Genomic DNA, 22755 nt, shown 5'->3' on the forward strand with positions numbered 1-22755 from the left:
GTAAAACATCGCGGTCAAGTGAATCAGATTCTAATCTAACGAGGATCCAATTTGCTGCTGTCTACAAACTAATTGTCGAGCTTTTAATCGATTTCTCCATGGCAGAATCTGCTGCTTTTCTATTCCACCGTGTTCTCTATCAACTTGTCCAGACGTGTCGAGAAGACCAAGGCGCCGTGGAAACAATGAGTTCAGAAGTAAGTATAATAACCAACTTTAAACCACTTAATTTTTAGAATTTGATTTTAGAAATATGAAAGGTTCTTTAAAATTTTAAATTATGATATATTTATTGCTTATACTCCTTCTGAGATGAGTATTCTACTAGTGTGTAATATATATATATATATATATATATATATATATATAAAGAATAAAGGAAATAATTATCTGATGAGATGAAGAGATGAAAAAGATTCATTTTTCATCTTTCCACACACACACACACACACATATATATATCATTTTGTTCTTGTCCAGAATTCTCCTTATAATAATAAAAAAAAAAATGAAGAAAACTTTGCATGATGTATGTACCTGTTAAAAAACGAAAATCATGTAAATTGATCAAATAGTGTAATTTTTAAATAAGAAATCATTTTTAAGCGATTAATGGGCATTTGTAGGCATTACAACATAAATCTAGCAAAATGGAAGATGAGACGGTCACTTCTTGGATGGTCATAAAATTTTATTTTGAAATAAAAACTTTGTACAATTGCACATATATATACTAGTATAATATCCATCCCAGAACAGTTATAAGTAGTAAATATAGCTTTAGTTTGAAATTTTAATGTTTTTTCTTTCTTTTCAACTTCTAAAATTCATAATGCAAAGAAAATAACAAGATGTTAGTTCAGCATCTTAATGACAAAGTTAGTTATTTAGACTGAAGGTGCACAGACTGGAACGTTGCAATTGGCTATGGTGGTATAGACATGTTGAACCAAGCTCAGGTTGGATCAGCAGATATACACACATCTCAATTGAGGGTAATCAAGGAAGAGACAGGCCAAGGAATACTTGGAATTACCCAGTCAAAGATGACCCTCAATTTAATGTGATTTGAATGCAAGACAAAAGGAAAAAAAAAAAAATAAATAAAGCTATTAAAATGTTCTCTTTTTTTCTTAGGGCATCGTTGGATTTCTCCTTGAGGGCCTGCAAGATGATCTCCTTGGAAAAACCAGAATTGAAAAAGGTAGGATCAACGGCAATGTTATAGCTGGATAGTTATCTTAAACAGTTTTTAAAAACATTTTATATATATATATATATATATATATACACTAGCAGGGAGACCTGACATTGTCCATGATTGAATCAGGATCAACAAATGTTTCAACCTTTTCATACTTTTATTGTCATTGAAATTGAGGAAATCATCCATTTTTCATCAAATCGATTAATTGCCTGCGCTAATTAGGGACCTCCACCTTGCAGTGTACTGGGAGGAAGCTTCACATACCCTTATGCAGTGACTTAGTCTATATTGCACTGTAGAGAATCTACTGTGATTTCATAAAATTATCTGTAAATAATGGCTTCACAAAGTTTAAAATGTAAAAGTCAAATATCATAGTTCAATTATGCGCTAAATAGAAACATTCATTTTAAACGCGCCCCTGTTGTATCAAAGAACCAACTGTTGTAGTGAATAGAGTGTTTGATTTCTACAGTTACAGATTTTTCATATTGCTACCGTTTTTATTTTTATTAGAATTTGGGTCATTACTATTTCTGGTAATTATGTTTTTATCCTTTGTGTTATTTTTGTTATGTTGGTCACTTTTTTTATTAAGTTTGTTTTTAATATTTTAATATGTGCTGCTTTAATTATTTCTAAGTTTTCATAGCAATTATAGGACGATTTTAGGTTGTTTTTATATAAGATTGTTATTTTTTAATGAAATTTAGTAAGTTTTACTGAGTTTTAATCTTATTTTAACTATTAGTGTTCTGTCGTTTGTGTTTAATTTTGATATTATGGTACTTACTATTTTTGAGGAGCTGTGTTGTAGATGTTGCTTAATTTCTTAACATTTTCTGTGTTGTAGATGTTTCTTAATTTCTTAACATTTTCGTCACTAGAATTTTTGCTAGACTACTCTCCATAGTTAAGAATCTGTTTTATTATTGATGGGAGATTGTTGGACTTTGGGTTTATGTATACTGAATTCGCATTATCTTTTAAGTATAACTCATAAATATATTCATTTAGGTTTAGAGTGAAATGTAAGAAATTAGTGCAGTGCCGTGCTCCCAGCAGAATATAGATTGCGGCCCCGCTCTGCACAAATATACTGAACTCACAATCATTAGTAGTTTAAACATACTTTTGGAATGCAGATATTCTGTGGTCAGGAAAAAAATCAAAGAAATTGCAGAATTGGTGTTTTATATACTACGAATGTTTTTACAACTTTTAGCTACTTTTTAGTATTTCCTAGCTATTTTTATAGCCATTTCAGTGTTTTTTTTTATGTGAGGGTCACCACTTATCAAGTCCCGAAGGCCACTCAGGGATGTGTTTCAGCTCTCCCTCTTCAACAAGTTTTTAAAGGAATTTTCAAAAAATTTAAACTCAAATTTCAAAAGTATTTTAATATACTGTCAAAAATTAGACTTCAGGAATTTATTTAAAAAATAGAGGAGGAAAGAAAGTGTTGGTATAGCGGGGAAAAAACGAATAAATCAAAACAAAATTTGTAGTTGTAATGGAATGTTGCTAAAAGTAACAGTCATTTTAAAATGTTTGCTGGCTTCCTTTGAAGCAAACTGCTATACTGAATCCTCTATGCCAATTTCTCGGTTTAGTTCATAACAGATAATCCAGCCAGTCTTTTCTGAAACATGGGGTTCCAAAGAAAAATTTTAATTAGTTTAAATTTACCTGTAACTGGCAATATGATTATTTTGAGTGCAATGTTTGGATATAAATCGATAGTGTGTGTTTCATTATATAATTTAAATATTCAATAATGGAAAATGTAACACACTTCTTAATGTTCATGTTGTTGACGAAATTGACAGTCTCTCTATCAAGTTTCTCAATCAATAGCACTCTCTCCAATACTTTTTGCCAAAACAGCACAGTATAACGGCAACATATCTGAGGTTATTGTAGCTTTCATGTGACTTGCATCACATAAAAATTCATACTTTGATTTAAAATGATTTCCGTTTTCAAAACAGTAATGAAGACTTTGTGAAATTGTATCCATAAGTAGATAAAAATTTTTCCCCCCGAAATGCTTCTCTACCAGTTTTATGATCTGACTTATCTGCTGATTCATATCTGAAGAGCCATGTTTTCTTTCTTCTCCTTGGTTTTGGATAGGAACAATCCACTTCAAGTTCATTGGCTAATTCTCTCGCTTTAATTTCGACGACTGACGTTTATCCTGCATATATTGTGATCCAAATGACACGCCAGCCTCGATGTGAAAAATCAGGTCGTCAATGCATATTGAAGCACATTAGTTAAAATGTTTATTGGAAAAAGTAAATCATATTGGGTAATCAAATAAACATGGAAATGTCAACTCCTGATTTCAGTGGCTGAAGCTCAACATTCCGTGTGAATAACTCTATCGACTATTCAGAGACATTTGTTCTAATTCTTTTGCTTCCAAAATCTATTGTCTGAAAATGCAATGACTTAACAGCTCCCACCTTTGCTTCTTGTGTCCAGAAGGTTTTTAACTGTAAGGTGGATCACATACTTCTTCAGAATTGCCCATCACTACATTAACACAGCAAATAAATTGTACATAGAAGTAGCCAATGACTTTGCAGCATCAGCAATTACTTCATTAAGTTGATGACTGCTGGTATACAGCTTTTTATTGATTTCCATTGACTTGTTGTACGTCATGATGGTTCTGCTATCATACCCCTGACCGCAACAGTCTTCTATGGCAATGATGTACTTGGACAGGAAGTTGATCATGTTACTTGCATCACATAAAATATGGACAGGAAGTTGATCATGTTGTCAAAAAGGCATTTTCCAATTGTATCGCAGACATCAAGGAGCTTAATGAAGTGTTAAAAAATTTCTGCTCCACATCCTTCTGTAAATTCAACTTCTCAAAGAACAATACTTAGTTGCACGATGTGACTGATATTGTGTAATGTAATTAAATGATATTGTGTGATTTAGTATTATGCTGTAATATTTTGATGCAAGAATTTGGAAATTGTTTTGTTCTGTATTGACTTAACAAGAAGGTCAAAAAGCTCATTCTGAGTGCGGTTACTGAGATAATGATCACTCAGTTCGTGGATTTTAGTGCGTCTGACATGTTCAGATAAGGCAGGGTAAAATTTTGCAATTAGCTCCACTTCAAGAAAATTTCGATTTCTGGTGTCATCAGGCTTTTCATTTGTTCCACAGAAGGCCAAATTTCCATGACTCTCAGATAATGGCCTTGCACCTTTCTTTTAATATGTCGAATCCACGACTCTCAGATAATGGCTTTTTGCTGTATTCTGCCCACGTGAGTAGACACGTAAACAGTGACAAATGTGTACCCAATTACTGTTCTTTTCTTTCGAAGATAAGACCGTTTCTTTTTTAGTTGGTTTTTAGTCAAGCCATTCCTTTGTTCTGATTTTCATAAATCAGCATCTTTGTTTCTACTTTAACAAGTGGGCAACTTGGAGAAAAAGTCTTCTGCACTGCCTGGAAGCCAGTTTCAAATTGTTGATTTTTAATTTTAACAATCTCTTGTTTGCACACGGCATTCACCTATGCATGCCCAAGCACCAAAACGAAAGGGTTAATTTGATTGAACAGCTGCCTGTTACCAGGCTGGTGTTCTAAAAATGATTTAGACGCACGTGATGCAAGTCTCTATAATGGCAACGTCTGATCAACAGGTCATCTGGTATCATTTGGAATAGGACCGTCACATTTTGATACTTTGCAATTGCTTTGATAGTATTCACGCATTAATTTAATTCTAGGTTTTTTATTTGCTTTTTTATTTTAGAAAGGATTGTTTTACTATTTTTACCTTTTAGTTAATTAAGTGAATGCATAGGCTTTGTATGTTCATAGTTAATCATTTTTTGTACATTTTCTTTCAAACTAATTCTGATTAATTTTTGTCTTTTTCAATTCCAGATACGCGTATTTTATTGTTTACGCTAATCCAATTGTTGTCCCAGGATGAGATCACTGCCAGTGAATTAAAACTTTTGCTCCGTTTTTTCATGGAAGACGATCCACCACAGGTCAGTTTGTTTAAACTTTCATAAAAATCAATTTTAGATCTATTTAATTATTAGTGTAGTCATAGTTTTTTTTTCTATGATACATTAGCAGGGCACCCGGCATTACCCGGTTTTAAAATATGATTAAATATATTTTTACATTGTACCCAATATATAGTAGTGATTTGAAAAGTTAAAAAAAAGATGACTTGGATGTCATTAGATAGAATCAAAACTAAAGCATATAGCACTTCAGCCTTAGTCATTATTGCTTGAGCTATCACCAGACAGATAAGAAATTGTTAAAAATGAACAGACTTTAGGGTGTAAACATATATTTGTGTATGTATACAAGAGCATTTTAAATACTTACACCTGCCAAGTTCCAAGTTTTTTTCAATTTTACCCCTTTAGCAGCTATTTTTACCAGCTAAAAACCCAGAAAAGAATGGTCCACATAAATGCAATCATTTAAATCATTATTCTGGCAAAGAATATTATTACGATGTAGACAATTTTAAATAATTACTTAAAGAGATCACCATGTAATTTTTATTTTATTTTAAAAGATAAGATATGAGTTATCTCCCTTAATTTTTTAGCTTTTTTTTTTCAATATCTTTGTGACTTATATTATTGTTTTTTGAAAAGTTAGACACTTTGAAATCTAATTTTCTTTTGGTTCCATTTTTTTTTAAATTGTGTTATTTAAATGTTTTATTGTATGCTAATATTATGTAGACTTATGACTGGTTTGGATGAATTTTGCAACACCAGTTTCTTCATGACCATGTTGTAATTTTGAAATGTACATGAAGAATAACAAAACAATGTATAAATAATCATCTGTTAGCTTTTAATTAATTAAAAATCGAATTTGCTTTGGTCTATCAAACATAACTAGTGCGTCAGGCATAACTTTGAAATTGCATTTTCATTGCAAATGAAATTATATGCCTCTGAAAAATATCCATTTTTGTTGTTTATAAATATTTAACATTCAATTCAATCATAACGGTGAATATTGTGTTATACTCAAAAGCAAATGTATTCAACATGATAATCAGTTACTTTTCCCATACATTTTAGAATGGATTGTCTATCCTAATTGATAGTCTCCTACCACAAGAGATCAGCTTAAGTGTTAACTGGTACAAATACAAAAATTGCTTCTTACACAAGAACAAACTTGAAAATTTTCAAACTTCTGACAATTTTTAATGATCACATATTTTTACTTCTGGCTGACACAATTTTGATTTCTACCATTAAATTTCTCTTTCTAGCATTTTTCTTGGTTTTAAAGCTTTTTCTTTTAAGAATTGATTTTATTTTTATGTTTTGTTAATTTACTCATTAGTGTTTGGATTTCTTGTTTGTTTTTTTTTTCTCCATATTTGATATTTTGTCCCCATTTGTGAATTTACTTCAGGAAATACTGCTGTCCACTCTGACTGGTATTGTGGAGAATTACAAAGTGACTCCCATGTACAGCCTCCAATTCCCTGTCGTCAGACAGGAAGTCACTGCAACAACGACCACAATGCCAACGGGCATATTTGGTCACAGCTACAAACTGAAAGGGCCATCAACACATGAGCATGGTAAATATAATTAACACTTCACTCTCTGTCTTTTATATAAGAATGGAGAATAGTTGGACCATAAGGTTTGTTGAAATATTAACATTTTAACTGAAATGGAAGAATTAATTAAAACTTAGCTGCCAAATGAATCCTGATAGCTGACCCAACCCGGCATTGCACAAGAGTAAATGTTGTTTTAGTAATCTATGAAGAATAGCAAAGTAATTTAAAGCAAAAAAAAAAAAAATTCACTAAGTGATTAAATAAAATGCCCAACTTATTTCTAAGAACTGAAAATGCATTATAGTAGATTTAATTTTGTCAGTAAAATAATGTTTTTAAACGATTGTTTCATGATACTTCACGAGCCATACAGTTGTAGGAATGAGCCCTGAAAGATTACTTGGATATTTCAATGAATCTCAAAACTTTTAGGCAACACCATGTCCATTGTGATGTCATCCTGCAACAACTAAGTCTTAATCAAAAAAACATTATCCTTGTGTACAGACAAGAAAATAAGAATTTATTGAAATAATTTTTATTCTTTAAACTTATTGTTTCTAAATAGAATTTTTATTTCATAAAGTAATTCAATAAAATGGCTGAATTGTTTTCTAAGAAAACTGAAATGTCACAATGCAGTATTAAAAAATACAAAAAAAACACCTAAGACTGAGACCAGAAAATATACATTTTTATCCCAGCTGGGAATCAACAGGAGAAAAATTACTAATGGATCTTCCTCAACCATATCAAACTCCCAACAACAACTCAGGAAGAAACCAAACTACAACTGTGAATCAGATTGCTAGAGAATGCACTCTCCCCCTCTCCTACTGACATGGGAATCTTCCCTTCTGAATTCTCAGGTGAAAATTGGTTGAGAACAGGAATAGGTTGCTATGAGCAAATGGGGTTACAAAACTGGCCCAACCATCTACGAATGTAGAGAAGTGGACCATACAATGCATCACTGCCTTGTCTGCCCTTTACCGCCCAACTAGTGCTGCTTGAAAGATCTTGCAGAATGCAACAATAATGCAAAGGACTGCATAAAAATGTGGTAGTAAACATTTTATTTGATAACCAAACTTTGTTCGTCTATTATGTGTTGAAAGAAATTTTAGGCAAAGTGTTGAATTATTATGAGTTGATTGTTATGGTTATTGCGTCTATGCTTAAATTTGATGATATTAGAAATTCTATTCTTTTCATTCTTATTTTCTTTTCTAATATTTTTAACATTATTATATTTTTTGCAGACTCCCAACTTGAAAGTATGAAAGTATCTAGTTTAGCTCCGATCTGTATGCGAGTGTCCGGCTTTCTTCCATGGCCACCCTACCAGACAGGGTTCAGCATCTCCCTTTGGATTCGTCTTGGAGAAGAAGTTGTGCGTAATCAGTGGGTACCTGGCAACAAAGGAAAAAGAAGAATGAACGAAATGGGAGCCACGTTTGGTAACATTGCTTATTTTCTTTCTTCCATTAAAAAAATCTAATGAAGTTGCTAGAAGACTGAAACGCATAAAATGGTGCTGGTGCTTTAATAAGTGAATAACTAAAAAGTTTTAAGTAAAAACACTGTTACGTAATTATGTGTCGAAATTAGTAAAAATTCTAAATTCTTATCCATATCTTCATAATTGTTGTTTCACCATCATTCGGCCAATTCATCCTCTGGCCTTCTCAGCTGATTAACCTTTGGGGCTTGTGGCGCAGTGGATAAAGGCATTGTTTCTACAGTTCCAAGTGAGCATCATCTGAATATAGCAGTTTCAATCGTACCCAAAATTGGCTAAAAAAAATGTGGGACAACAGGCCAGAGGATTAGTTGGCTAAAAACATGCTGAGACAACAACAACTATGGAAGGCAGTAGTTACTGGGGATACACTTACAAGATTCAGCATTCCAACCTTGTAGCAGTTAATCACCTGAAGAAGGCCAAAGGATAAGTTTGTAGTGGGCGAATGGTGCCTGCTTTTTATTAAATAGAGGATTAGATAGTTGCATGGTCCCTTTTGCCAAGAAATAAGTTCACGGAATTCGCCAGAATTATATTTACAACTGATGTACATTTATTAACAGAAATTGATAAATAAATGCTCAAATTACTATCTCAAAGGATTCTAATAAAAAAAATAATATGTAATAGAAAAGAAAATAAGATTTATCGAATAACGCAGTTTTAACAGTTTAGTCTATTCTGTATAACAAACTGACTTATCTCCCTTGTATTAACTTTTCCTATTTCAAATTAGAGAATGGTTGATCGATAATAACAATGTTTGTTTTTTTGTTGTTGTTCTAGCAAATCCTTTACTCAATCATTTTTTGTAATTTTTAAAAATTTTATACTAATTTCAACATGACCTGTAAGTAATAGTGTTTTTACTTAATATGAAGTTTTTGGATCTTTTAGATATCCACTTTTAATACAGATGTGCTCATAAAATTAAAGGAAAAAAACAATTATTACTTATTTACTAATTTCAACATGATATATAATTGCATATTAGTATCGGATATTATGGCTCCTGTGCGGCAATGGGTAGCCGGGGAAAGTAAGTGTGGCAAGAATAAACTGTGATATGTCCAGTTTTATTGAGATGTAAAATATTTCAATAGTAGAAGAATGTGTTATGGATAGATATTTAATACAATAAAATATTTTCAGTTAAATATTTATATAAAAATTATTTGGGGTTTTAGTTTAGCAAAACAATAAGACTGACCTGGTTATGTGACATAAGATTACTAATGAAGAAACGTGTTATCATACATTTATAAAACAGAGACCAGACAGTTTTCCAGTCAGTTGGTTAGCGGATGAGGATTGAATTGAGCCAATTGAGTTGTTGGCTTGGAAGAGATTTTGGTCTCTGTGTTTGTGGTTTGTGGAATCCTCTACTAGACTAACAAGAAAATATGTAGAAAAAAGGGGATGTGGCAAACTTTGAGGAAAGATGGAAGTAAAGCTCTGTGAATTATAACTTGGTGTTATGGCATTTTCTTTGGAGAAAAAAGTATCTCAACAACAGAACTTCAAGAAAAAGACCAACCGTTGGACAATAGTGACTATGAAGATAGTATGTTTCCTTTTTATTTGATGCCAAGCAAACAAAGATGTTTATTCTTTTCTGTTACAAAAAGGTATCCAAAATATATTTGTCTTGTTTTGTGAACCTCAATAGCTGATCTATTTCAAAGATGAAACCCATCATGGAAAAGACTATTTCCAGCCAAACTCAAAAACTTCATAATGAAATAACACACATAAAAAAAGGCAATGTATTCCACCAACAATGAGAAGGATATAATGTTGCAATCGAAGGGGACATAAATCCCAAAAAGTTACCTACTATTCCTTAAACATCTCTAAAAGCATACATAAGGAAGACATGTATAAAAAGATAAATAAAGGTTTGTGAATCAGTCAGGTTAGCCATGAGCCAGAGCTTTTCACAACATCTCGCTTACTGACATTCACTCTCAGAAAATAATGAAAAGCATTGACTCAGTACAAATCCCTAATGTACCCTCCCCCACTTCCCCATTAAAGTTGTCATCAAATGTGCTGATAATACTAACATTTCTGTTGGTTAAAAAAATCTTTACCAATCATTCACTTGTCCCTAATTCATGCGGAGTCCATCAGACATTTGGCAAAAATTTCTTCAAAATGAATAAAAAAAATAAATAATAAATTGCATATGGAAAAAAAAAGACACAAAATTAAAAAGAAAAACTTGAAAAAATTTCAGAAAAATCAGAAAAACCTGTGCTATAGCATTGAACATACAGGGTTTTACGGCTCTTTTAGACTTGAAGTTGCCTCTTTGCCTCAAATAGGTGTTGATTCTCCTCCATATTAAATTTAAAAATGGAGGTGCTTCAGCTCTCACTTAAAAGGAGCCATTTGTACCCCCCCCCCCGATTCATCTCTATCTTCAATAAACCATTAAAGAAAATAAATAAATTTTCAACTCTATTTTAAAAATAAATATCATGCTTTTTGCCAAATCAGACACACATTTTCAAACTGAGAAAAATGATGAAAGAAAAAAGAATCATCTAGTCAGCCACTTTTTTTCCCCCAAAAACATTCAATTGTATCATTATAGCCAGAAGTAAAGTAACAAAAAGATCTTTTTAAGCATTTTTGTTGAAAAAAAAAAAATTTGAAATGTCATGCTCTGTCTGGAGAGAAAAAGAACCCATCACTTCTTAGCACCTTCAAAAAGGAACATACTCCTCGGCTCTCCCTCTCTCTCTCTCCCTCCTTCTCTCCTTTTTTTCTCTCTCTTCTCCCTTCTCTCCCTCTACTTTGCTTTCTTTCTGTCTCTCTCTCGCTTATGTATGTGATATAAAAATATAAAAAAAGGAAAAATATTCCTTTTTTTTTTCTTTCCAAAATTCAGATACCGGAGATCACCGCAAAAGCTGGTTGAGATCTGATGTCCGACAAACCGATCCTGACGGAGGACGATCTTCAGTCAGTGATGAGTGCCTTCATGTTCTCTCCGTTGGTACAGATGAGAAGTTGCTTGAAATATGGACTGACCCCTGCGTTGGTACGCTCGTTGTAAGGTAAGTTTTTCGAGTAAAAAGAAAATAAAAATTTCTTTTAAAAAAATTCTGCACAGAATTTCAAATGGAATCCTTTATTTAATCTGCTCTTTAACTTTTAATGGTGGTTTCAATTACATCTAAAGGATCTTTAGATGTAATTGAAACCACCATTAAAAGTTAAAGAGCAGATTTTTTACGAACAAAACCCAATATGATGGATAAATATCCGGTTTATATTCGATTGCCGTGGTTGGGGAAAGTAAGCGAAAAATTCACCAAACAAATTAGTTCAACTGTTGAAGGATGTTATTTTGCTTCAAATGTTTGTGTTTTGTATAATACAAAGCCATTAATGGCTTCCAATAAAAAAGATGTTCTACCCCCTCATCATATTAGTAATGTCATTTATTCATTTAAATGTGGTTGTGGTGCCGACTACGTAGGCCGAACGTCTTTAAAATTAGTAAATCGCATACAACAACATGTACCGAGCAAAATCAGGAATGGAACATTCCTACCTACTGACGCTGTAAACAACACATATGGATCCGCTATAACGGAACACTTTATTAAATACCGGGATTGTGCAACAAACACGCATCGACTCTTTCTCCGTATTGAGTCAAGCTCACTCCGTATATCATCTAAAAGTCTTGGAGACTGTTCACGTTCGCCTTAGGAAGCCTTCCCTTTGTAAGCAAAAGGACTGCTTGTTGGATTTGAACGTGATCAGCCTCTAAAATTCATCCCCATTGCTCTGTCTCCTTTTGTTTAGATTTTATTATTAAGGAAAACAAATTACTAAAAAATAAATCCCTCGATTCCAATTTTGATGAGTGAAGGCGAAACATGTCAATTTTTGATTTTTTTTTTTTTCTATTTCCCTACTTTTATTTTTTAGTCGCTATCCATTTTCCTTTTCTCCTTGGTCTTTTTTTTCTTTTTAATATAAAATGAATTCCGAAGGAATACGTCTTCCCTTCATAATTGCCTTAATATATATATATATATATATATATATAATCTCAACATGTAGACATATCAATAAATATTTGCTTTGTATTTAAAGCCTGGTTTACATATAAATCTTTAAGTTTTTAATTTAACGTTTTACATAACGATAAAATATGTGTTTAAAATGTGATGTCATATGAATAAATACTTGTGGGGGCTTGCTTCACAAGTGATGCCAAATAATAGAGGTGTACACTTCCAAGGATCAATAAAGTATTAAGTCCAGTATAATTTATTACTATTTATTGATTATTATGCTTCTTTTTGAGATAAGGATTGCTAATTTGGATTATTCGGACTACTGCTCTCATCTTCAGTCAATGTAACCTGCAACCTTCTTCTTCTTGAACATGAGGATAAAAGAATGCTACCCCTGTGGATTAAATAAAGTGTTCCATTCCAAATTCTGTGTAAATTTCAGTTCCATAGAAATATTTCTGAGCTCAACAAAATAAATTTGATATAGGTCAGAGGTTACATTGACCGAAATGTGAGAATAGCACTCAAGATGAAAACAGTAGTTCAAATAATACAAAAACATCAAATATTGTTAAACATTTTATCTAATAGTTTTCAACATTTTTTAATTTATTTTTTTTCTTTTTAACTCCACCAATTTAACTTCAGTCACGTTTGTCGCAAAGTTGTGTACAGCCGGGTATACAACAATGTATCCAAACAAAATAGCACTTTGAGTTAACTCATACCACCTACCAAATATAATACTCTTATGTTACTATCATCGTTCCTGGACAACGTCAACTAATTTCTCTTATATACAACAGTATAAGAAAATTTAGTTTTTGTTCCAGGCAACTCAGTGTATAAACACTTGTTTTACTTAGGATATTGACCACTTTGTCGTAAGACATAAAACTTATCAAATATTATTATTTTTTTTTTTTTTACAGTGATCACCACTTATCAAGGCCCGGAAGCCACTCAGGGATAAGGGTTATTGCAAGTACATTACGTTAGTGTGGAGATTTGATGAAGTGTTTACTTAAGGGGGTGGTTCATTAGGAATTTGTTAACGTTGGACTTGAAGACATCCAAGTTGTAGTACGGTGGGAAGCAAGCAGACTGAACAGAGTTCCACAGGCGTACAGTTCTAAGAAAGAAGCTTTATTCATGGAATCCGCGTTTTGATTTAGGCACAGATATAGAGTGGGGAAAATTTTTCACAGTGGATTCAGCTAGACGGGTGTTTTTTGTGAAAGATTGGCGAGGGGGGACCAGAGATTAGAGTTCAGACGAGCACCTGCCGTGGAAATAACGATAAAACAAGGATAGGCTCGCAACGTCTCTTCTGTGGGAGAGAGGTTGCAGGGTAGAGAAAAGGGCATCCCCCACTAAGCCACAAAGTCTATTTTGTACTCTGTCAAGGCAGGATAGGCTGTTTTTAGCAGCTCCTGCCCAGATATGGCAACAGTATTCCATCCTTGGACGTACTTGGCTTTTGTAGAGATAGAGAATTGCATCAGTAGTGAGATATCTTCTGGAGCGGTAGAAGGATCCCACCATCTTTCCAGCGACCTTGGCAACAGACTTGATGTACGTGTTCCATTTCAGATCAGGAGTAAAGGTCAAACCCAGAAGCTTGTCAAAACACGGGGCCTCACCCAGACGAGAGCCATCCATCACAATTGATGCCAGATGGGGATCAGAGCGTTGATGATGTAAGGATAGGAGTTTGGTTTTAGATGCATTAAAGGTAACCAGTCACATCTTCCCCCACTGAACCACGTGCTCGAGATCAGAGGAGAGAGAATCAGAGAGAACTTTGTCATTTACAGCCTTTGATGTGTTGCCGTAGATGGTCGTGTCATCAGCATAGATGTCAACGAATGATTTAAGTATGTGTTTAGGGAGGTCATTGATGTAGATCAGGAAGAGAGTTGGGCCCAGGATTGACCCCTGAGGGACTCCAGCATTTATATTGCAGGCCTCCGATTTTTGTCCATCTACCACTACTCTTATGAGCCTATTGGAGAGAAATGATTTAATGATTGAGAAAACATTTCCAGTTATACCGTAGCTGGAAATCTTGTGAAGTAGACCCTTATGCCATACCTTGTCGAAGGCCTTTGATATGTCAAGAGCAATTGCCCTAGAAAGGAAGCCTTTGTCAAGAGATTCACTTATCCTGTGGGATATAACCGTCAGCACATCTGCAGTAGATCTTGCAGAGCGGAAACCATATTGTGTGTCACTAGGAAGGTTATTCCTGCTAAGGTGGTTGACTATTTCTCTATTTAATATGGATTCCAGCAACTTACTCATAACAAACAGGAGACTTATTGGTCTGTACTGAGAGGGAGAGGACTTATCACCTGAATTCTTAAATACAGGGCAAACTGATGAGGTCTTCCAGGGAGTCGGAAAGCACTTCTCCTTAAGGCAGTGCTTAAATAGTTTCGTAAGTATGGGAGCAAGTTCTGGTTGAAGCTTTTTTAACACTATAATTGGAATGCCATCAGGGCCAGTTGCTTTACTGGAATCTAGGTTCTTGATTGATATGGTGCTATTATTACTATGGCACCCAAAGAATGACGAGTATTATTTTCTGGTGTACATCAGTGTATCAGTACAAAGTGAAGTTATTTGTTCTGCAGAACAATGCGGTTTAACACACTTATTCTGTATAGGATATTGAGCACTTTTGAGATGCATATATTCCACTTTCCAAGTGTATTACTCTATTACTTCTTTTGCAACACGGTGTACAATTTTTTGTATGTGTTATTACAACAGGACACAGTAAAAATATCAGTCATAGCCTAACTAAAACCTAATTTATTTTTTGGCTATCTAGGTGAAGTCATTGAAAAGGTCACATTTTGGTGATAATTTTGGTTCTAATTGGTCCATATTAATTCCACATCTCATAAGATCTTGACCTTTGACTTATACAAAATTGATCATGATTGAAATTTTACTGAAATCTGATGCATGTCGATAGCATTCATGACCAAGTAAAATTTCATCTTGATCAAATAGTTATCAGCATTTCTAACCTATATAAGAATTTGGTCTATCCTTACATTGTAGGTATACAGTGTCATGTTCTTATTAACCATTATTTTTTAATTGATCCAATTTTTTTCAAAAATATTTTTTGTTTCTTCCACAGGCTTACTTGTCGCTCTTCAACTGGTACGGCTGTCTTAAAGGAATGTTCAGCTCCTAGCTTACTTAGCACGGACAAGTGGCACCACCTTGTGTTGCAGTACCATGAAATGTTGGAGGAAAATATCTTGTCAGGGAAGGTAAGTAAAGTAGCTATTACATATACATATATATATATACTAGCATGGGTGCCCGGCGTTGCCCTGGTATTTGGAGGTGTATGTTGAGCAAAAAAAAAAATGTGGTAGTAGGAAGGCAGGCTTGAACCCGTACTGCAAAGGAGGAAAAGAATGTGAAAAAATGTGACGTCTTTGCTATTACGACCACCACCAAACCGGAAGTGATGTAGGTTTAAATTAAGTCTAGACAATTGAAAGGAGGGATGACTTTCGAAAATATCAGCGAAAAAAGCGACCCCTCCCTGTAGAAAATTGCCCAGTTGAGGGTGAAGAAATTAATGTTTTTAGCCACTGTTTCGGTATTTGTCGCCTGAAAGGTCGAGCTTCAAAACTATACTGATCTTGTGAAAATCTGTCACCTCTGTCAAAAGGTTTAGGCCTCTTTGACATCTATTATGACCCCTTAACATTTATTGTTTTGGGCTCAAATCAAGTTATTAAGTTAGATCCATCTCCAAGGAACCTATATCTAAAATTTCAAGTGTTTAGACCCAAAATTGTTGGAGGAGTTTGGTAGAGTTCTCAAAGGTCAAATCATTGAACTTTGACCCCTTAACACCCAAATTCCTGGCCAAAAACCAATTACAAAGATTTTCCCAAATCTCGATACCCTGTATATCAAATTTCGAGTCTGTAGAATTAAAATTGACAGAGTTATTGCGTAGGGAAATGTACACAGACAGACAGACACTTTCACTTTTATTTTATATATATATATATATATATATATATATATATATATATATACATACATACATACAGGGTGACTCTAAAAAAACGGGCCCCAACTCTAATTAGACTACATTTCTTAGTGTTTTATTTGAATAAAATGAAACTTTGGTCATAACTAGTTTATTATATTCACAACATCACATCAAAACGCTAGGGTCTTTGACCTTTTTTTCTCCGTTCTACAGCATATGTTCTAGATGGCCTCCATTTAGCTTTTGTTTTTTTTTTTTTTGGTCACCCTGTATATATATACTAGCAAAAGTACCCGTCGTTGACTGGGTTCAAAAACAGCCTACAGAAAATGGACTCTGATTTATGAAAGTATGATAGGTTATGAAAAGAAAGGGTTGTAAAGAGATAGCTACGAATTTGGGGGTATCAAAACCAAAGCAAAATATGGTGAAAGTAAAAATAAAATAGATAAACCCCATAATTATTTATACTATACCTGTTCACACTGAAATACTTATCACAATATTCTGTGGATCTATATTAAAAAACCTTGTTAAACTTTGTGACATATTTCCATTCTATAGAGGTTAGGCGCAAACGAACACCCCATAATTTTATTATACCATATTTCTTCAAACTGAAACATAATTATCAAAGTATACTTACGCAGATAGATATGAAAAGTCTTTATTAAAGTTTGTGCCTATTTCCATTCTATGGAGGCCAGGCCCGAACGCAGACCCCACAATTTTATTATACCATCCCTATTTAAGTTAATAATACTTTGATAAGTATGTTTTATGTACATCTATATCAAAAACACTTCTAAACGTTTTATTTTAATTTTAAAATTTTTTATTTCCATACTTTGTGGACTAGGCACGTACGCCGACCCTACATTTTAATGAATCATCATTATGCCAGATCAAACATACCCATTCCTGAGTATCGATATATCTTCTATCATTATATGTGATCAGTTTTCTATAATAGCAAACCATATAGGAGCCAATTCGTGACCAGACACAGACGTTCAGCTTTATATTGTAGATATATATATATATATATATATATAGGACAAAGAATAAAAGAATGACAATATGAAAATATATACTAATGCATATAGGTTTAATCATTTATTCAATAAGGATGATACAACAATTAGGGGTTTAGGATAAGTAAACTCTTTATATCTCTTCAGAGGAAAATAACTACAAAAATAAAAGTTCAGAATTCCTAGTTAGCATAAAAATTATTTCACTATTTTAATCAGTTACCTAATCCCAGTGTTCCATTTTATTTATTTATTTATTTAGTTAAATTTTATTTATTTTATTTATTTATTTTTCATTTATTTCATTAGTTGATTTTTATTTATTTTATTTATTTATTATTTTTCATGATATGTTTTCAGATATTATCAGGTATTCCTAATGCTAATCCTATTTTATTTCTCAAGATTCACTATGTCGTATACTGTATTGTATTATGTCATAGTACATTACTATTTTATCATATTGTATTATTACCTACTAGCCTGGATGCCCAACATTGCCCGGGTGTTTGTAGGTGTGTGTTGAGAAAAAAAAAAAAAAATTTGTAGTAGGCAGGCAGGTTTGAACTCGTGACGTGAATGCGGGAAAGAAAGCGGAAGTGTGTGTAAGGATGTTGGTTGAGCAAAAAAAAAAAAAGAAAATTGCGAGCAAAAAAAAAAGTGGTAGTAGGCAGGCAGGCTCAAACCGGTACCATGAAAAAGGAAAAGAAAGAAAAAAACAAAAAAAATGTGACGCGTTAGCTGTTGCGCCCATTGCCAAACTGGAAGTGACGTAGGTTTAAATTTAGGCAACACAATCGAAAAGAGGCGATGACTTTCGAAAATATCGTAGAAAAAAGCAACCCTTCCCTGTAGAAAAGTGCCCAGTTGAGGGTGAAAGAATTTATGTTTTTGGCCAATTTTTCAGTATTTGTTGTCTGAAGGGTTGTGCTTCAAAATGATACGGATCTCGTGAAAATCCGTCACTTCTGTCAAAAGTTTTTGCAAGACAGACATACATACATACATTTAAACAGACAGGTGAGAGATTTATATTATAGACTAGCGGTGGGTACCTGGCGTTGCCCGGGTGTTTGGAGGTGTGTGTGGTTTTGGGTGAATCAAAACTCCCGGGGGGGGGGTAGTTTTGGTAGGTGAGTATGAGGAACGAACCCGAATCCTTGAGGCAAAGTGTGAGAAAAAATCGTGCGACGTTAAGCCACCGCAACATACTAACAAAAACACGTTTGAATTTATTTACTTAAGTATTAAAAACAGAATTGACACGTGGCCGCAATAAAAGTTAACTCTGCTGCTTCTATTTGACCTCATTAATGAGGTCAAACAGAAGTCACAGAGTTAACTTTCGCTGCGGGGCAGCTTTTGGGTTTGTTTACCCAACTTTGAGTGTTTTTTTTCCCCAAGATGTTGGGGAGGGGGAAACCAGCTCCCCATTGTCCAGATTGAATAGCAATTGTCTGATATAAAGGAGTTTGGCCCCACATTGATCAAAGCTGATTACTTATGGACGTTTCCCGGTGCGATTGCCGGGAAGATCCCTTAGCTTTGAATTAGTTTCGGTTTTATACAAAAAAGCTGAATGAACACAAGACGGGCTGAAATAGCAATAATTTTGTAAAAATCGACGTAATTAAATCTAGAGGCGACCCGCATTCCCAAATCGTAGATATTATTATCTAGAGCTATATAAACAGTTCTAAGCGATAGTAACGAACCCGGGACCGTCGGCGAAAGAAGCCTTTGCGATACATACATGAAATGGTCACACACATTTTGCCTTTTATATATATATAGACTAGCCTGCATGCCCGGCGTTGCCCTGGTGTTTGGAGGTGTGTGTTGAGCACAAAAAAAGGGGGGGGGGAATTGTGAGCACAAAAAAAAAATATGAGTAATAAACAGGTTCGAACCAGTAACGCGTCAGAGTTAAGAGGTGAAAAACCCCCCAAACTGTCTTACCGATGTGCCTACCATGGTTGTGACATCCCGAGCAGTCGAAATAACACCTTTTAAGTGACATCGTGAACGCAAGGGTTGAATGACTTGCAAAAAATGTTAGCGAAAAAATCAACCCTCCCTGTGGAAAACTGCCCAGGTGAGAGTGAAGGAATTAATGTTTTTGACTAATTTTTTTGATATTTGTTATCTGAAGGGGCGAGCTTCAAAATGATAACCGATCTCGTGAAAATCTGTCGCCTCTGTTGAAAGTTTTAGGCATACATACATGCATACATACATACATTGAAACAGACAGGTGAGATTCATATTATAGATGACTTAGTATTTAATTTTATTTGATGTTTATCTTCGTATTGATGAGTGCCCACGATGAAGTAAAAAAAAAAACACATATACAATGAAACATATGGATATCAATATGGGCCAAAACAATTGTTTGCTTATGCAATAAACAAATACCAATAAAGGATAAAGCGATAAGTATTTATATAATATTGCACTATTGAGCTGTTTAAAGGAACTTTCTGTTAATGTTTATATTTGAATAGAAAATTTTATCTGAAATAAAGAATTTTTTGTGTGTGTATGTATATATATATATATATATATATATTTATATATATATATATATAAAACATTATTTTGCATTTTAAAAATGTTACAAACTTTATCTGACGCAATAGTTAAAACTATTTCAAAAAATGAAAATAATTTGAAAATATGAAATAATAAAACAAGTATGTTTGGTTGTTTTTGTTTTATGGCATATCAACCCTTTTCAGGTTATTTAATGCCGAATCCAGTTATTTTGAAAAAAATTTTTAATAGAATATATTTGTTGTTTTCAAGTCAGTTTCTATTTAACCCATAGTTGGAACCCTAACAGGTACTACCACTCCGGGTCAGAGTGGACCTGGGAGCAATGGCAAAGGGTGGCTCCACACTCCCCAAAGCCCGCAAGCTGGGGCCTCACCACTGGATATAGTTTAAGGTCATATTCAGGACCTAAAACAAGTATAAAAAACATAAGTGTTGGTGACCCCACTCATTTAAATGTGTACATATAAAAAAATTCAAAGCAGACAACTAAAAGAAAACTCAATTGCAACTTCACTTCCGATTTTGGGATCTTGTAATCATGCTCATATTCCTTTATTTCTTTTAAAGTTGATGAGTTAAAGGTGGAAAAAAATAAAAAAAATTGACATAATACTTACATGAATGATTCTGCATTACAAAACAGGTGCTGTTAAGAATTGAATATTTTAACATGCTTATAGAAATAAATGGTAAGATGGATAACATCTTGAAATTTGGAACATAGACCTTTTGTCATTTATTTGTATATGCTCTGTAGGTACATCGAGCTTCATAAATTTACATCAAATTAAAGGATTAGTATAAATGAAAGGTGAAATATAAATATATATTTTCCTGTAAACATTGCTTTTTCTATTATTTTATAGGTGTCTATTGTTCTGGATGGTTGGTGGTCACAGGAAATGATATTGGATCATCCGATGGACATCCGATTAACTCAGCTGGATCCGGCTGTCTATCTTGGACACACAAGAACTTACAAGGATCATCTTTTAAATCGGAAAAAGTCTTGGTATCTTGGACCAATGATGCTTTTCAAAGGTAAGACATTCCATTTTTTTCTCTTTAAACAACTGTGTTTGTTGGATAGGTAGATAGCTCTAAATAACATATTAAAATTTTAGCAGAGTATAAGAAGTGGATGTTTACATAAGCAATAAATTACTTTACTATTTCGAGGATGATCCATGAGATTCTAAGGGGGATTTAATTCAGAAATTTTTTTCAAATCCATTGATAAATATGAAAATGGAAATATTTCATACAAAAGTTAGCAGTTAAACGTGATTTATAGTAAAATTGTTTTATAAAAATGTTTTTTAAAAAGTGATATATATATACTAGCGGGGGTGCCTGGCATTGCCCGAGTGTGTGTAGGTGGTGTAGTAAGGAACCCTGAAAAAAAAAATAAAGTGGTATTTATTAGCGGAGGGGTCAAAACAACAGTAGGCAACATGGGTAGAGAGAAGTTAAAAAAAAAAAAATGCGAAGGAGGAAAAAAAATGTTACGTCTTAGCTGATGTCTCCATTGCACGACTGGAAGTCAAGAGCATTGAAATTAAGCGAAGTCAGTCAAACGGTAATGATGACTTGCTAAAATGTCGGCGAAAAAAGCAATCCAAAACTTATACTACCTTAATAGAATATATGAGTTAAAAAAAAATGACTAATTATCCAACGATTTGGCTTAGCATTAATGGTTGATAAGCAGTAAAACAAATTAAAAAAAAAAAAAAACTCCACACAAATTTGCTAAAGTAATGGACTATGAATTGTAGAATGTATATGTACTAATTTGTGTATTGATTTTTTGAAGACTTTCATCCTCATCTTCATAGTGTTTTTTTCACCATGTTTCAGCCAATTCATCCTCTGGTCTTCTTCACGTGATGAGAAAATAACTATGGAAGGTAGTAAATACTGGAGATACAGTTACAAAACTCAGCATTCATATCCTATCGTAGTTTACCACTTGAAGAAAGCCAGAGGATCAGTTGGCCGAAACGTGGTGAAACAACTATGAAGTTGAGAATAATAGTCCACAAAAAAAATCAATACAAAAATTATGAAGCCGCATCTCAAAGGATTCCAAAAATATGAAAATAATAAAATTGGACAAGATCACATGAGAACTGCAGAGTAAAATATTTTTTTTGTAAATGTTAACATCTAAATTATCTAATGGTGAATATATATAATTTTTTAATTTATTTTTTTCAACTGATCATAATGAATTTTGGAATATACATTATTTTTGTGGCTTCAAAAACATTTCAGAACAAAGAAAAGAATTACTGCACATCAAATTTTTAGTTGAACTTTGAAAAACGTTAGTTTAATATCAATAATATGTGGATGGTAAAGTCATGAACTTATGTAATGTGTATTCTAGGCAACAGTGTGTATATAACGTAGCACATTATTATATTTTTATAGCATTCAGAAGCATGCAACCAAACCCATATTACAGACCCACCTCCTGCCTTGTAAATGAAAAAAAACATTAAAATTTAAAACTAATGCTTTATTTATTGCTTATACCTGTCCTGGGATGGGTATCCTAGTGTGTGTGTATATACATATATATATTATTACTATTATTATTATTGGTCCCTCAACAAAAGGAGGGTGAACCTGTCAATCTAAATGTCTGTTTGTCTGTCCGCACGTTTCTCAATAACTATGCCTTGGAATTTTGGGAAATTTTGCACAAACATTAAACATGATATGAGTAAAAATGTAACAGAACGGA

At 33.4% G+C, this 22755-nt stretch overlaps 1 protein-coding gene across 3 annotated transcripts in view; it reads left to right on the forward strand.

Annotated features, from left to right (window-relative positions):
• Window positions 1-22755, forward strand: part of LOC145288529 (lysosomal-trafficking regulator-like) — a 402321-nt gene that overhangs the window by 223058 nt on the left and 156508 nt on the right. For all 3 annotated transcript variants that reach the window (XM_080136335.1, XM_080136336.1, XM_080136337.1), the window contains exons 8-15: window positions 1-197; window positions 1138-1204; window positions 5135-5244; window positions 6656-6827; window positions 8075-8272; window positions 11234-11402; window positions 15532-15667; window positions 20870-21044. In XM_080136335.1, coding sequence (XP_079992461.1) covers window positions 1-197; window positions 1138-1204; window positions 5135-5244; window positions 6656-6827; window positions 8075-8272; window positions 11234-11402; window positions 15532-15667; window positions 20870-21044 — 1224 coding nt within the window. The remainder of the gene's footprint in view (window positions 198-1137; window positions 1205-5134; window positions 5245-6655; window positions 6828-8074; window positions 8273-11233; window positions 11403-15531; window positions 15668-20869; window positions 21045-22755) is intronic.

Source organism: Euprymna scolopes, chromosome 2, assembly GCF_053919585.1.
Source record: "Euprymna scolopes isolate OS-2025 chromosome 2, ASM5391958v1, whole genome shotgun sequence".
NCBI lineage: Eukaryota > Metazoa > Mollusca > Cephalopoda > Sepiida > Sepiolidae > Euprymna > Euprymna scolopes.